Here is a 16,865-nt window from a genome sequence, read left to right on the forward strand (position 1 = left end):
GAGCCAGGGTCACATCGGTGTGAGAACATTTCCCAGTATCCCATGGCTGAACCACACGTGGCAAGGTTTCAAGTCAAGGCGCACAAGCCCTGACTCAAATGTCACATTGAGGCTCATTTATCTCACACCCGGTACACGCGGCAGGAAATCACCAAACTGGTTTCTCCACTCAGGGGCATTTCCAAGAATTCTGAACTCCTTGTACGGTTCTGCGTTTTGACTGACACACTGGACACAGCTGCTGCAGAACCTACATGTGGAAACACAGCTCCGCTCCCTGAAGTCAGGCCACAGAGCTTCAGCACCTCTGAAATCGTCTTTTAAAAAAATTCTTTTTTAATTTTATAGGGCACGTACACTCACCAGAGGTGGTAGGGGAGTGGGGGGTGAGAAAGCAAGCAGTCAGGTTCAGACCTCAAACCATGGCCAGCCATGTGGGAGTCCAATGCCTTAACCACCAGGCCACCTGCTGGCCTCTGAAATCGCCTTTTTAACTCTGGAGTGATGGATAGAAAAAGAAGTCAGAAGACAGGGAAGATCCATGCAAAATGCCACCAAGAGAGGTGGCTTTGTAGAGCATGGGCTACATGGCACACACAACTCAACGTTTTCAACTTCTCCCTCACCGCGCTGGCATGACAGGGGCAAGGCCTTGTGCCTGTTTCAGTGCTGAAAACTCTAAGGATCTGCATCATGGAACTTGCCCAGGGTCAGACAAATTGCGGACCAACTGGGAGCCACCCTACTGGACATCACCACCTCCCTGTGACAGCACACCAGGAACCAGAAGGGACGGGCAGATATGGATTCAGAGTTAGGAGTGGAGTACTCATGTCTCAGCCGAGAGATGGTGCATGGAAAAGGCAGCGTGTACTGCTGGGGCCAGACACGACACTCTACAAGGCTAGGCCACATGAGAAGGTTCCAGGTTTAAGTCCAGAGACCTCCCTGAGTATGCTGGGTAAGTGTATGCCCACGATCTGGGGCTGACTGAAGGCTGGGGAAGATCATGACACCAGGACTTGTTAAAGGTGCTACCTTTGTCTCTGTCTCTGTCTCGCTCATGGAGGAAACTAATAAACGTTTACGAGAGAGAGCATATACTGCTGAGAGTCTAACAGTTCTTTCTTAGAATGAGGTTTATCTGGGTTCCCTAGCAGGATGGGGTCCCACATGCTATCCCTTCCATGCCGTTCACTCTTGCCATGCTATTCTTAGGAAGGGATTCCTCAGACCATGCCCATGCCCATGGGGTGGTAATTCCTCACTTCCCTCTCTATCCTCTCTGTATGGAGCACACATGCCCTCTGGCAAATGTATTTAAATACACACACACACACGCACACACACATATATATTATATTTTATATAATATATATGTGTGTGTATATATATATATATATATATATATATATATATGAAACATCTTCATTTGGGAGTTTTGCTAAAATTCTAATGTAGGCTCAGCCTGGTTTCCTCCAGTCCCTTGGTTTATTCTAATCCCAGGTATGACCCGGGCAGGCTAGCAGGCACTAATAAAGAATGAAGTATCCCCCTGAAAAGGTTGGGGAAATGTCCTCACAGCTTCAAGAAAAGTCAATGCCAAGGAGCAGCAGGGAATCCAGGAATTCCCCGTGTATACGGACGTCCTGCAGTCCTAAAGCTTGGCCTTGCTCCCTTCCCGGCCCACGCCATGTCTCTGGAGACGGCCAGTAACTTCCACACTCCAACTCCACCTGGAATTCCCGAGGTCCAGGTGACTGCACGTATGTTTCCCAAAGGGCTTGGTAGCTTAAGCAATGACTCTCTTAGAGGCAGGGCAGAAGGGCATGAAGAAAGCTCTCCAAAATCCACGCAGAACCTGAAGTGCAGGTGCAGTGACCTCATCACGGTGCTGGCCACACCCCGTCCACAACACGCTCGCTGACCTGTGGAATTCGTGGATGCACACGTGAGCATTTACTGAGCATATACTGTGTGCCAGACACCATGCCAGGCCCCCAGGTAGCAGCAGAGGAGAAAACTGACCAAGCCGCTGCCCCTAGGAAGTTTCCACCCCACCGTGGGCTGGCAGACCACGACATGGACCATAGAAAGGGTCCCGAGATTGAAAAAACAAAAAGCGAGGTGCAAGTCCTCAGGCTTTCGGGACAGGAAAAGTGCTCCAAGGCAGAGAAAACAGCAGGTGCCAAAGTCCAAGGGGAGGTCAAGGAAGAGCAAGAAGACAGCCTGGCTGCAGCAGGGCCAATGAGGGCAGGTGGGATATGAGGAGGCGGAGAGGAAGCCAAAGGGGCACTGAAGACACCCTGGCTGGGATTGACAGATGGCACTTCCCTACTGTGGCCTTCTGCCCAGAAACCCACAACCCAGTCTAATCATGAGAAATGCCATGGCAACACAACCCCCACTGGTACTCTTCAGAACAGTCAAAGTCACCAAATACAGGGAAGGTCAGGGAAATTGTCCAAGCCAAGAGGAACCCAAGGAGTGAAGAAGACTGTCATATGGTATCCAGGATGGCATCTGGAGCAGGAAAAGGACATCAGGAAAAGACTAAGGAAATCTGGGGACCAGCAGGTGGCGTAGTGGTTAAGGCACTGAACTCCCACATAGTCAACCTCGATTCAAGTCCAGGAACCAGCGGCTTGAAATTCACACTGGGCAGGTGTGTGTGCATGCCCAAAATTCCAACAGAATGGAGGAAAAGGGAGTATGGTGTGGCCAAGTCCTCTGGGGATGATTTCTCACTTTCTGTCTCTTGTCTCTGGTGAGCACATGTACCCTATACTCAAAAAAAAAAGATTGGTCTTTATGTAATAACACATCAATCTTGACTCTTTACCTGTGACTCACCTACCACAATGATGTAAGGTGTTAACACAAGAGCAAACTAGGCATGGTGTATATACACCAAAATTGATACTTAGTTTGAGTGGTAGCAGGAGTGGAGAGTGGACCCCAGAGAGCCCTGAGCAGCTCCACCGCCGCTGCCAGCCTAGTTATCATCACACCCTGGGAGGAGTCACAGCCGCTGCAGCAGGCCCCAGTCATTACCACCACAGCCATGAGCAGCGAGGCTGAGACCCAGCACTGCCTCCCACAACAGGCAGCGGTGCAGAGAGCAGGGGAGGGGGTGCTCGCATCGGCGGCACCTGCCAGCAAGAAGGTATCACAACAAAGGTTTGGGGAACAGTAAAATGGGCTGTAACATCTACTGTCCTAGTGGTGTTCCAGTTCAAGGCAGTGAATATGCAGCAGACCGTAACCATTGTAGAAGCTATCCCCGTCGCAGGGGTCCTCCACGCAATTACCAGCAAAATGATCAGAACAGTGAGAGAGGGAAAAGAATGAGGGATCAGAGAGCGCTCCCGAAGGCCAGACCCAACAACACCCGCCCTACTGCAGGTGAAGGTTCCCCCTTACTACATGTGGAGACCTTGTGGGCGTCGACCACAGTAGTCCCACCCTTCTGTGCAGGGAGAAGTGATGAAGGGTGCAGGAGCACAAGGCAGACCGGGGAGGAAGAGTATGTACCCGGGTTACAGACCACGATTTCGCAGGGGCCCACCTCATGAAAGACAGCCCAGAGAGGACGGCAATGAAGAGGAGAAGGAAAATTAAGATGAGACCCAAGGTCAGCGGCCACCTCAACGTCAGTACCGACGCAACTTCAATTACTGACACAGACACCCAGAGAACCCTAAACCACAAGATGGCAAAGGGACAAAAGCAGCCGATTCACCAGCAGAGAACTCGTCCCTCCAGCTTACCATCTCTACCATCATCCAGGTCAGTCATCCAACAAGAAGTGAATATGAAATTCCAGCAACAAGAAATGAACAAAAGATTGGAGCAGAAGACTTGAGTGCTTGCTTTTGCCGGTTGACCAGATAACTAGAACTATCTGCATTACCTATGCAGCATGGGGTTTTTATTATTTTACCTAAAGATGTCTCTTTTTGGTAATGACAAATGTATTTTTGTAACAAGCCTGGTTTTTCTCAATACACCTTCAAAGGTTTTTAAACTGTTTCATAGTGGTCAAGTTGAGTTTTTTTTGGGGGGGGAGAGATTTTTGCTATAGGGCGCGTGCACTTGCCAGACAGACAGAGAGAGACATAGAGACAGAAAGCGAGAAATCACCCTCCAGCGGGGATGGTCACGCCGCAATCCCTTCTCCTCCATTCTCCTCTAGGGATCTTGGGCATGTACGCACACGCGCCCGGCGTGAGTTTTAAGCCACTGGGTCCAGGACGCAAACCGCGGTCGACCATGTGGGAGTCCAGCGACATAGCCATTACGCTAACTGCTGGTTCCCCCAAGTTGAGATTTTTAAGAACTTCGTTTTTAATTTGTAACAAAAGTTTACAACTGGATTTTTTTCAAAAAGAAGTCAACAAACTGCAAGCACCTGTTAGTAAAGCTCTTAAATAAAAATAAAAAAAAGAATGTGGTATTATCTTTACAGCTTTTCTGTAAGCCTAAACTATCCTAAATTATTCTAAGAGCAAGAGAAGGCCCACAGCATTTGCTAAGAGATCAGACGTGGGCTACAGAAGATGAGCGGCCGGAGCCAACGGGTGTGAACCACCAGGGCCTCAATGGGGCCAACTAATGAGAAGCAAATCCTGACCAAGTGGGAATCTGAGAGACAAAAATTAGGAGCTTTTCTAAAACCTCCTTTCTATTCCTAGTGGACAATGACCTAAAAATGCAGATGCATTTATCACCTGATATTTTTTCATTTCCATTTTTGTGATAATGTGTTCTCGTTAAAAAAAAATGCAAGTATAATTATGAAGGAGCTGGAACTTTTTATATTTGCTTTTTGGAAAGATGCTAAATTGCAGATTTACTGTTCTATTACGGTGCATCTCAGAAGCAGCTGCCTTTCCATCTCCACAAGTACATAAAGTGCGTTCAGTCTTGGCAGGGAAAAATGGCACTGAACTCAGGGCATCTCAGAAGAATTACTTTGTTTCATCAGAGCAAGAGAAAAATCTGCATAAGCATAATTCATTCTATTAATACACCTGATATAATTAGTATTATGTCTTCTTTCTTTTATCAATGCAACAAATATGTGTAATGAGCATGAAATTTCAATGATCTTAAATTTAGAGGCTTTTCTAATCACAATGATTACACCTTTTATTTTATCCACCCACTTCATCCTTTCTCCCAAAATTACATAAATTTTTTATGTTCATAAATGTTTTATTCTCATGAATATTTTATTTACATCTGAACAAAATAAGCATAGGGCAAAAGGTGTTATGAACCTTACAAAAGGCAACATGTAGTAGGGGAGAGCATGTGAGGCCCTTGCAAACACACAGCTCTGAGTTCAAATCCTCACTCTGCCTCCTGCTGGCCTATGACTTTAATCTAGAAACCTAACCCTTTGAGCCTCAGTTTCCTCAATTGAAAAACAGAGACAGCATGAGTGTGTGAGACTGCCATACAGATTAGAAATAATATGAGCGGGGACCAGCAGATGACATAATGGTTGTGTCACAGGACTCCCACGTAGTCAACCGTGGTTCGAGTCCCAGACCCAGTATACACTGAGCATGTATACACACATGCCCAAGATCTCAGGAGGAGAAGGGAGAAAGAGGGACTGCAGAGTGGCCATCCCCCTGGGGGGTGATTTCTCGCTTTCTGTCTCTCTCTGTCTCTTCAGCAAGCACACGCACCCTATAGCAAAAATCTCATAAAAAAAAAAAAAGAAGAAACAATATGAGCATTTATTGCTTCATACGTACCCAGCACTTAACATATATTAACTCACTTAATTATCACAACAGTATAAGGGAAGTGCTTGCTATGCCCATTTTACAGAGAAGGAAACTGAGGCCCACAGACATTTTGTGACTTGATCAAAGATTACATATGCAAGGGTCAAACAGAGGCACAGGGGCAAGGCTGATCCATGAAGAGTTCCAGGTTTGCATCCAGAGACCTCCCAGGTTACACCAGGCACACACATGCCCATGCCATGACTCAGGGCTAGCTGAGGTTGAGGCTGAAGGTGGATCGTGGCATCAAGACCCTGCTGGGGGTGCTATCTATCTTTCTCCCCATCTCTCTCACTCATGCAAGAAATAATTAAATAAATTTTAAAAGGGAAAAAAAGCAATATGTGGGAAATGAGTGGTGAAGGCCAGGATTTGAACCCAAGCAGTGAGGCTTTCAAACCTGTGCACCTGGCACCTAGGAGGCACTCCATAAACAGTATCATTAGAATAATGACCTGCATTTATAAGTGAGATCAGTCACAGGTGACAAAATGTAGTGTAAACCTTGGTTACATTAATAAAAGCATGACATCAGAACAAGGGAGGTGACGGTGCCTCTCCATTCTCTACCTGGTCAGGCCTCACATGTGAAAGGACGAACCACGACGCAGATAGAGGAGGATGACCAGGATGATGAAAATAATTTTTAAAAAGGATGAATGAAACGGTTAAATGGACTAAGAGTGGATGGCCTCGGTAAAGAGAGGTCCCGAGAGCATAACGGCTGGTCAGCGTCACCTCCAGCCCCACTTGTGTTCCGCTGACACTCAGTCAAGTGTGAAACTTCAGTGTGCATGATCTGAGTCTCAGGCTTACATATACCTCCACCCCCGCTCCCTTCTGCAGGCAAATTCCTTCAAGACTGGTCTGAAGGGATCGCTATTTCCTAACTTTTACTCTTTCTTGGAGGTCTTCCAAAAATTCATCCTAACCGTACAATAATGTCCACTGAACATTTTGTAAAATCCAAGATGTAGAAGGGAATGTTAGTGATCGTCCTTTAGCAATGTGTTGGAACATCTTGCTATCTTAACAACCTAGTAAAAAATTCCTCATCATTACCTATGATGACCTGTTTCCCCAATGTCCTCAGGTAGAAAAAGTTTTTCCAACCATCCTCAGGCTCCCTAGCTCTTTGGTGGGATGTCTACAGAAGCCCCCACCACATGGCTTCACAGTCTGTCTGCCTACATGACCAACCCCCCAGTAGGCACTGGCTCTCCACGGGCAATGCCTGTACCCTACTCACCATTATCCTCCCTGCTTCTATTACTGGGCTTGGTACAAAAGCTTAAGGAATGTAAGCAGGAAGGAAGGGAGAAAAGAGATCTCAACAAGTTGCCCTCCATCAGGCTCTCAAAGACTACATTGCTGCTCAACGGAAAATGACAGTGCAAATATCTACAGCCAAATCTGCACTAATGCGTACCTTTTCCAAAGATTAATATAAAGATTTAAAAAAAAGAAAAAAGCAGGGGTCAGCAGGTGACATGGTGGTTAACGGAACTGGACTCCCACTTGACTGACCACTGTTTGAGTCCCGGACCTGGCAGCTTGCTTTCTCATTTTCTCCCTCTCTCTCCCTGATTCTGTCCCTCTCTGGTCAAATTTAAATAAATAAATAAAGTTAAATAAAATAATTCTTAAAAAAAAAAAGCAATTGTCAGGCCAGCAGGTGGCATGGTGGTTAAGGTGCTGGATCCCACATGGCAGACTGCGTGGTTGGAGTCCTGGACCCTGAAGACTTGAAAAATGCTCTGGGCATGTGTGCATGTGTGCCCAAAATTCCAAGAAGAAAATGGAGGAGAAGGGATTGTGGCATGGCCATCCCTACTTCACTTTCCCTCTCTCTGCCTCTCTGCAGCAAGTGCATGTGCCCTAAGGAAAATCCTTAAAAAAAAAATTTTTTTTAATTTTAAAAAAGCAATTACCTACAAGTAAGAGTCATTTGGAAACACTGAATGAAGCAAAATATTCATTCACTTAACAAGTTACTAAATGACTGCTATGAGCTGGGCAGAGGGCACGAAAGCTCAAAGCTGTAATTCAAATGTCAAAGGGAAAAGAGAAGGAAACGAATTGAATATCCCTATGGTCTTACCCGATGTTCATTGATGAGAAGGTCCCGAGCAGCATTAAATATAAGCGTGTGGAGGTGCTTTGAATAAAACACCAAGGTATAATCATAATCAAAGCCATAGATTTCAATATCCGACAGGCTCATTTCGTTGTTTGAGAAAATGGCATCTGGATTCAACAAGTTGTTCATAATTGAAGGAACCAATTCTAGAAGTAAAGAGAAGATATATTACATAATTAATAAGAGTCAGTGGATTTCTAAATAAATGAGTAAACTAGAGCAGCGGCGTGATCTGTTTCATCGTGGAAACATTATGCTGAAATGACAAACAAGGCACAGATAAAGGACAGTAACCAGCATGATAAAGAGAGTTTTTTGAAATGAAAATGGTTAAAAAAAAATAAAAAAAAAAAAAACTAAGAAGAGTTGGCCTGCAAAAAGAGAAGTCTTAGAAGGCGTAACAGCTGGTCTATATAACATCCAGCCCCATTATAATCCATCTGAAAGGAGCCCATCACAAGGACCACACGTTACATGACCCATAAGTAGATTCATGGTTTTCTGGCTCTGCAGGCTTCAGGGTAAGTGGGGAGTGATTGCTAATAGGTATAGCACTTTTTTTTTTATTCATGACAGAACACATGCATGCACATGAGAGAGATTAAAAAAAAAGAAGGAGAACCCTGTACAGAGTCTGGTCATGCCTCAATCCCCTCCTCCAACCCTCCAGCCTGTGGGGTCTCAGGCATTCACACATGTGCCCAGCACTTGAATTTCTTTCTGGGAGCTGGTCCTGCAGAGCAGTGGGAGCCAAGCCCCACCTAGCTGACCACAGTTCGATTTCCAGCCTGGTTGGTTGGAAACATGTCGGGTGCATGTGCATATATGCCCCAAATCCTGATGAGATGGAGCGATGCAGTAAAAAGGATTGCAGGGCCAGCAGGTGGCAAGGTGGTCAAGGTGCTGGACTCACACGTGGCTGACCTCAGTTTGCATCCCATACCTGGTGGCTTGCTTTCTCACTTTCCCTCTCTCTCTTGCTCTGTGTGTGTGTTTGTGTGTGTGTCTCTTTCTGGTAAGCACAAAAGCCCTGCAGCAAATTTTTTTAAAAATAATAACAATGATAAATAAATTCTTTTAAAATCTTTTTTAAAAAAGGTGGGCAACATGACCACACCCCACTAGAAGGTTCTCTCTTCCTCTCTCCCCCTTTGTCTGGTGAGTGCACGAGCCCTCTGGCATGCAGGCACAGGCATGTGCACACACAAACTTTAAAAGTTTCCTTTCGGAGTGATAAAAATGTTCTAAAATTTTGTGGTGATGGTAAAACTCACACCAGGCACATAGGCATGTGTGCCCAAAATCCTGAGAGGACAGTGGAGGAAAAGGAAATGCAGCCTGGCCATCCTTCCCGCCAGGGGGCGGGTGATTTCTCGCTTTCTGTCTCTCTGTCTCTATCTCTCTGGTGAGCACATATTCCCCATAGCAAAAAATCTTTCTCTTAAAAAAAAAACAATACACTGAATGGAAGATCTTAAGCTGGTGAACTATATCATATGTAAGTTATAGCTCAGTAAAACTGCTGATAAAGATTTGTTTCAATATTGCAAAAAAACTAGTATTGTATGTATTTACTGACAATATTTTACTTTTATTTTTCACATCTCTAACAGATTTATTTTTTACAGGAAAGGTCTGGAGAGGGGGAAAAAAACATGGACAGAGAAGTATGGAATAGAAAATATATACAAATGTAAGCTATTCTGCTAAGTGGTTTATAACCACAACCAACTAGTACAGAGAGTGCCCTGCACAAAACACAACACATTTTCAAAGATTGAGGTGTTCCCTTAGCAAAGCTCAAGATCTCAGTGTCTAGTATTTGGAATTTAGGCGGCGGTCCTTGTTACGGATGGATCACTGGGCGTATGGCACCATCCACGCTTTTAACCAAATTTGAAGGGAAGAATTGCCCCTTGGCCCAGAGAGAAGTAGATGAAGTGTCTGGTTTCACGTGTCACATAACTACCGAAGTTCCTCCCCACGGAGCAGTCCAGGTGGGGTGGTGCTTCTCATCAACCTCCTTCTAGATATGGGCCGCCATGTCCTTTTCTACATTACATTTCTCAACGCCTGAGTCGCGCACTCCACCGAGTGCTGTTGCATCTCCTCCTACATGTCCGCATATTTTTTTTGGAGAAGTTTTTGCTATAGGGCACGTGCTCTGGCCAGAAAGAGAGACAGAGAGACAGAAAGCGAGAAATCACCCCCCAGGGGGGATGGCCACTCCGCAATCCCTTCTCCTCCATTCTCCCCTCAGGATCTTGGGCACGCCCCCACACGCGCCCAGAGTGAGTTTAAGCCACTGGGTCCGGGACTCAAACCAGGGTCAACTACATGGGAGTCCAGCGACATAGCCATTACGCTAACTGCTGGTCCCCATGTCCGCATTTTTGATCACAGCCTTTCATTACACATGGTAACCAGGTGACAAGGGCTGACAGCAACAGTCTCCTGGGGGAGATGCTAACACAGCTCAGGCCTGGCACGAATTGCAGTCACTACTGAAGCCGTGGCGCATCTCGCTGACAATATTTTTCTACATATTTTTTACATAGTTAGCCTGACACTATACATACAGATTTGCATTAAGCTCTCTAAATTTAATATTCAATTATAACCATATTCTCATATCATTAGAGACCATGTGAAAATATAACCTTAAACTATTACATACGACTGGTAGGTATATTGAGGTGCCATAAACAACCTATTCCTCTACGCTACACATTTAGGTGTTTTTTTTATTTAATAAAAATAACTGCAATAAGCATCTTCATAAGTCAATGTTTGTCTGCCTTTTAGATTATTTCCTGGTTCATTACAGATGTCATTAAATACTATAAGGGTCCACTGAATCCAATGTTAGTTTTGAATTTCTTTTTTGAGCAGTTCTAACTACCCATGAGGATTGCTATTTTATAACTTTTATTTTTAAGAGGTCTTCTAAAAGATTCTCTCTACCTTATCATAACTTCCATGAGTCCACTGGACTTTTTACAAAATCTAAAACACAGTTAGGATTGCTGTCAGTGATCTAACTTTTCCAATATGCTGAAATATTTACTATTTTATCACGTTAGGAATTCACTCATAATTACTCATCAATTATTGCCACCTATGATTAAAAAAAAGAAGAAGAAGAAGACCAGGCCTACCCTGGTGGGTAGTGAGTAAGCCACTGCAATGCTGGAAGCCACAGGGATGACCACAGGTTTGGATTCCTGGCCTAATTAAAACACACCCGGCAAGCCCAAGATCCTGACAAGCTGGAGGACCGGGGAAAGAAGATTGTGGTGTGACAAGACCCTGTTGGGGATCTCTGTCTCTTTCTCTCTCATGTGAGTGCACTCACTTTGTATCATGAATAAAAATAACTATTTTCTTTAAAAAGGCTAAATTATGAATACAGGAGATCATCTAAGATGGTACAATAGTGAAATAAGTCATCAAAAGATGCAGTTCCACTGCATTGCCCAAAGATTTCTTTTTTTTAAGAGAGATTTATGCTACATAGTGCCTGCACTTGCCAGAGAGACAGAGAGACAGAAAGCAAGAAATCACTCCCTGGGGAGATAAGCACACCTCAATTCCTTCTCCTCTCAGGATTTTGGGCATGCACACACATGCACTGGGCATGAGTTTCAAGCTGCCAGGTCTGGGACTTGAACTGTTGTCGACTATGTGGGAGTCCAACAACTAACCATTATGCCATCTACTGGTCCCAGAATTTCATTATTTTTAAGAAGATATAAAAAAGTCAAATGTCTGAAGATACTACCTTTGCAGTCAATTTTATAGCTTTCATTTTTCAGTTGAAAATACAATTTTTTGTTCATTTTCCACCAATAACAGCAAAAAAAGAAATAAAGGAAGCCAGCTACCTTGCTGACAGAGGAAGACACATGACAGTTTCTAGATGATTTCAGAGCTGACTGCAGAGAGACAGCCTGCAGTTCTCTGAAGACTAACGACAATAGAGAAATCAGCCATACAAATATAATCGCAGACTACGAAGCCTCCCTGATTATATCTTGGATGCAATAGGGAATCGAAGGCTGAATATCATATTTCAAAAGACCAAAAGGGAATATGATATTCTCACCCAGTCATTTAACAGGCAGTCATCGAACAGGAAGAACCTCATCTTGTGTTATTTTGTGACAAGAATACAGACTGTCCTATTTTGCTCAAAGGATATGTAACAGTACCCGTTCACCTGTATGATGTTTGTGCATCAGAGTTTACTGTAAATAGTTCAAAAGTAGATAAATGCTGAAGGGAGGTAACTGAAAGATAGGTGTGAAATAACTAACACATGCACACAAATATCCAATTCTTATCTTACCACTAAAATCAAGCGGTCTTTATTTTACAGTCTTTACATTGCTAGGACAAACATCCAGCTCCAATACAATTGCATAGATTTATGAAGCGCTTGTCATGTGTATGTATTATCTAGAAGATTTTACATTACTTCATTATTTTTTCCCTTATTAACAATAGAGTCCATGCACATGAGGGGTGGGGGTAGGGAGCACCCTCCACAGAGTCTGGTCACACCACAATTCCCATCCTCCTCTGCTTCTCCAGCCTGTCGAATCCTGAGCGCTTGTGCACCTGCGCAGAATGTTTCAAGTCAGTCAAGTCATGGATTCAAACCACAGTTGCCCTTGAGATCCAGATTCTCTTTCTCTCTCTTTTTTTTTTTTTTTATTTTAATAGGATACACTTGCTCACTGGAAAGAGACAGAGAGAAAGTAAAAACTTACCCCTACAGGGGAATGGTCAGGCCACAATCCCTTCCACTCCATCCTCCTCTCAGGATTTTGAGCACACATACACACATGCCTGGCATATGATTTTCAAGCCACCAGGTCTCCAGGTCTGGGACTTGAACTGTGGTCAATCAGGTGGGAACCCAGTGTTGCCAACTGCTGGTCCTCCAACTTCTCTTTTTTTTTTCTTTCCTTTTTTTTTTTTTTTTTTTTGAGAAGTTTTTTGCTATAGGGCGTGTGTGCTTGCCAGACAGACAGAGAGAGACATAGAGACAGAAAGCGAGAAATCACTCCCCAGGGGGGATGGCCATGCCGCAATACCTTCTCCTCTATTCGCCGCTTGGGATCTTGGGCACGCACGCACATGCGACCGGCATGAGTTTAAGTCACCAGGTCTGGGACTCGAACCGCAGTCGACTACATGGGAGCCCAGCGACATAGCCATTACGCTAACTGCTGGTCCCCCAGCTTCTCTTAAGCAGTACATTACTGCTTTGCCATGGAGCTGGCCCCTCATTTACTCCCTTCAACAACTTTGTGAAACAAAAACTACATTATCCCATCTAATACGTGAGGACACTTGAGGCACAGAGAAATGCATAATCTTTTAAAGGATGTACAACCGGTAAATGACAAGTCTGGGATTTAAACCTGTAAAGTTTGGCTCCAGAATCCATGTTTTGTTTTTTGAGAGATATTTGCTATAAGGTGCATGCACTCACTGGAGAGACAGAGAGACAGAAAGTGAAAAATCACTCCCCAGAGGGGATGACCACACCACAATCACTTCTCCTCCATTCTCTTCTTGGGATTTTGGGCACACACGCACACACACCCAGCATGAGTTTCAAGTTTCCAGGTCTGGGACTCAAACCACTGTCGACCATGTGGGGTGTCCAGTGATGTAATCATTCCACCATCTGCTGCTCCCAGAATCCATGTTCTTGACTACACACACCCCCAAGATTATGGGAGTCAGCCGGCATCCGTCAAGGGTGCATTTTTTTACCTAAACTAAAATGGAGTAAATCCACCATTCCTGAGCTCCTTCCTGCCTTTCTGCTCACTCCTTTCTAACAATGAGCAGCCCGCCCACACTTTTCTCCCACTCTGAGGGGCCACCTGAGAAACTCAAAAGGGGCTACTTTTGCATGGTGACATTTCCAGTTAGGAGACTGAAGTCCTAATCAGGGGACTGGAGCCCCAATCCAGGCTCTATCCCAGACGCAGGGAGGTGTTCTGAGCATTTCACAGGGTTCCTTATCAGCACTGAAATAGGGGGATCTTCGAAAATCTAACAGAAGCTATGAATCCTCAACCCAGAAAAATGAACATAAGAGAGATTTTGCAGAAAAGTTCACAAGTTCATCCCCCAAAGCCCATTCATGGACCTAGTTAGGTTTCCACATAACATCTACTGAAAACCAAGTCTTTATATCCCCACATAGAATTTCTGAGTGAATGAAGTCTAATACATGAATAAATAAATCAATTTCACTCGCATGACAACCTAGATAAATGTGACTGAGTCTACTGAAAATGTGAAGTCGGGACGTCCCTGTGGTCTGGTGATTAAGGGAATCAGATTCCACATGGCCAACTACAAGGTTTGATTCCCAGCACCAAAGCTTGAAAAACACACCAGGCATGTGTGCATGCATGCCCCAGATACTGACAGGATGGAGACATGGAAAGGGGATTACAATGTGCAATGTGACTACGCTCCACTAAAAACACACCACCTCTCTCTCTCTCTCTCTTTCTCTCTCTCTCTCTCTCTCTGGCAAACATGTGCACCCTCTAGTGATCATGAAAAGGAGGAACGAAGGAACAAAGGAAAGAAAATCTAAATCATCAAGAAGTTACCATCTCTTACAGTTTTTCCTTTTTTTTTTTTTTTTTTTTTTTGTCAAAACCAACTAGACAATCAATACCTTGGGCTGTTTCTTTTGTTGGCAAGTAAGAAAGCTCTGAGGATGGCACACATAATATTTTAGGAAACTTGAAGGCAGGCTGTTCACAAGAATTAGTCCAGAGGAAGAGGAGAAATCACAGTCCCGAGCTCCCCAGTACCCAACACCGAAGACTTCCTGCCTTGGGTAATCAATGGCCTCTACAGGCGATGCTATTTTCTGAAGGTGACCACATGCACCATCCATATGATGTAAGCAACACAGGATCGCTTACAGAGTGACCAAAAGCTCCACTTTCACAGATGACCTTCCCAAGGGAAGTTCTAACAGCCCATTTAAATTGAAGTTTATATTTAGAAGTGGTGTTGGCAAGAAAGTCCATCTCACTTTCTGTTACCTGAGAAGATTATGTGAAGCCCTCAAGGAAAAACCACTGAGGAGGAAAAACCTCTGAGATGGAAAATCACTACCAGTCACTATGGGAATCCCTGCTGGAAAGAAAGTCCGGGCATAACAATCACGGGACACCATCATCTGACAGCTTGGATCTTTAACTGGTCACCCTCAAAATGAGTTCCAGCAGCAGCATTGCAGGCCTAATTGGGTTTTCTATGAAACGATTAGGAAAGTTAAGAACAAACAGGAATAATGGTTTAGGGAGCCAAATCTCACACGGGCTGTCAGGCAGTTCAAATTCCAGCCCTGGTAGCTTGAAAAGCATGCTGGGTACATTGCAAACATGCCCCAAATCCCAACAGGATGGAGAAATGGAAGAGAAGGGATTACGACATGATCCACGGGGCAGTGTTTTCCTCTCCTTGTCTCTTTCTAACCGGAGCACAAGCCCTCTGGCAATTTAAAAAAAGATGAAGGGGGAAAAAAGGCACAAACATAAATAATCACAAAGCAAAAGAAAAGAATGCCAACCACTCACAAAAAGAAAAACAGTCTGGGGACCAGCAGTTAGCGTAATGGCTATGTCGCTGGACTCCCACGTAGTCAACCGCGGTTCGAGTCCCGGACCTGGTGGCTTAAGCTGGCCCCGGGCACCTGTGTGTGCGTGCCCAAGATCCCAAGAGGAGAATGGAGGAGAAGGGATTGTGGAGTGGCCATCCCCCCGGGGGGTGATTTCTCGCTTTCTGTCTCTCTGCCTCTGTCTGTCTGGCGAAAGCACGCGCCCTATAGCAAAAACCTCTCCAAAAAAAGAAAAACAGTCTGTCAAAATTTTAGACTCTGAAGTATAACAAAAGGCCCCTTGGCTTGTCAGTTACATACTTTCCCCAAGAAGGTGGGCACAAATGCAGAAAGCAAATTCCTCTTGAGTGTGACGGACGATGACAGCGAGATTACAAAGCTTAGTACAAAGATACTGGAAACAGCTCTGCTGCGCTGGGCGAAGTTCCACCAGGACACCGCTCCAATCCAGCCACCCAGGGCCGGAAGTTGTGCACCGTCCATCACACAGGTTGACCTACAGGTAGCCCAGCACACTTGGAAACTTCGAGATCTTCATCTGCTAATCCCCGGGAACAATGAGAAGCCTGGAGCACAACCTACAGAAAACTGCAAGTTTTCTGTTTGGGTTTGGGGGTTTTTCGATTGCAGTAAAATATGAAATAACGTAAAATGTACCATCTTAACCATTTGTGAGTGTATGATGCAGTGGCATTAGGAACATTAACCTTGTGCTACCATCAAGACCACAAAATTCTCCATCTCACAAATGCAATTCCATCCCCTGTTAAACAACTCCCCACTCGCCAGCAACTACCATTGACTTCTGTCTCTAAGCATCTCAATGGGTGAAATACTGGGTGCCTCACAGTATTTGTCTTTTCACATAATGACCTCAAGGTTCACCACAGTGTAGCTTGAGGGCACCTGTCCTTCCTTTCTAAGGCTGAGCAGCAGCCCCTGGATGTGCATACCTCGGTTCAACCATTCAGCCATTGATGGACATGTGGACTGCTGGCTGTCATGAAAAATGCTGCCGTGGAGACCAGCAGTTAGCGTAATGGTTATATCGCTAACTCTCATGTAGTTGACCATGGTTTGAGACCTGGTGGCTTAAACTCACGCCGGGCGTGTGTGCATGCATGCCCAAGATCTCGAGAGGAGAATGCAGGAGAGGGGATTGTGGTATGGCCATCCCCCCTGGGGGGTGATTTCTGGCTTTCTGTCTCTCTGTTTCTCTCTGTCTTTCTGGTGAGCACACATGCTCTATAGCAAAAAA

At 44.9% G+C, this 16,865-nt stretch overlaps 1 protein-coding gene across 1 annotated transcript in view; it reads right to left on the bottom strand.

The window, feature by feature from the left end:
• The window catches only part of NT5DC3 (5'-nucleotidase domain containing 3), an 82,034-nt gene that overhangs the window by 31,668 nt on the left and 33,501 nt on the right, over window positions 1-16,865 (bottom strand). Inside the window, exon 2 of the mRNA XM_006141409.2 lies at window positions 7,903-8,087. Coding sequence (XP_006141471.1) covers window positions 7,903-8,070 — 168 coding nt within the window. The 5' untranslated portion in view covers window positions 8,071-8,087. The remainder of the gene's footprint in view (window positions 1-7,902; window positions 8,088-16,865) is intronic.

The sequence above is a fragment of the Tupaia chinensis genome, unplaced genomic scaffold, assembly GCF_000334495.1.
Source record: "Tupaia chinensis unplaced genomic scaffold, TupChi_1.0 Scaffold000054_1, whole genome shotgun sequence".
In the NCBI taxonomy this organism is placed as follows: domain Eukaryota; kingdom Metazoa; phylum Chordata; class Mammalia; order Scandentia; family Tupaiidae; genus Tupaia; species Tupaia belangeri.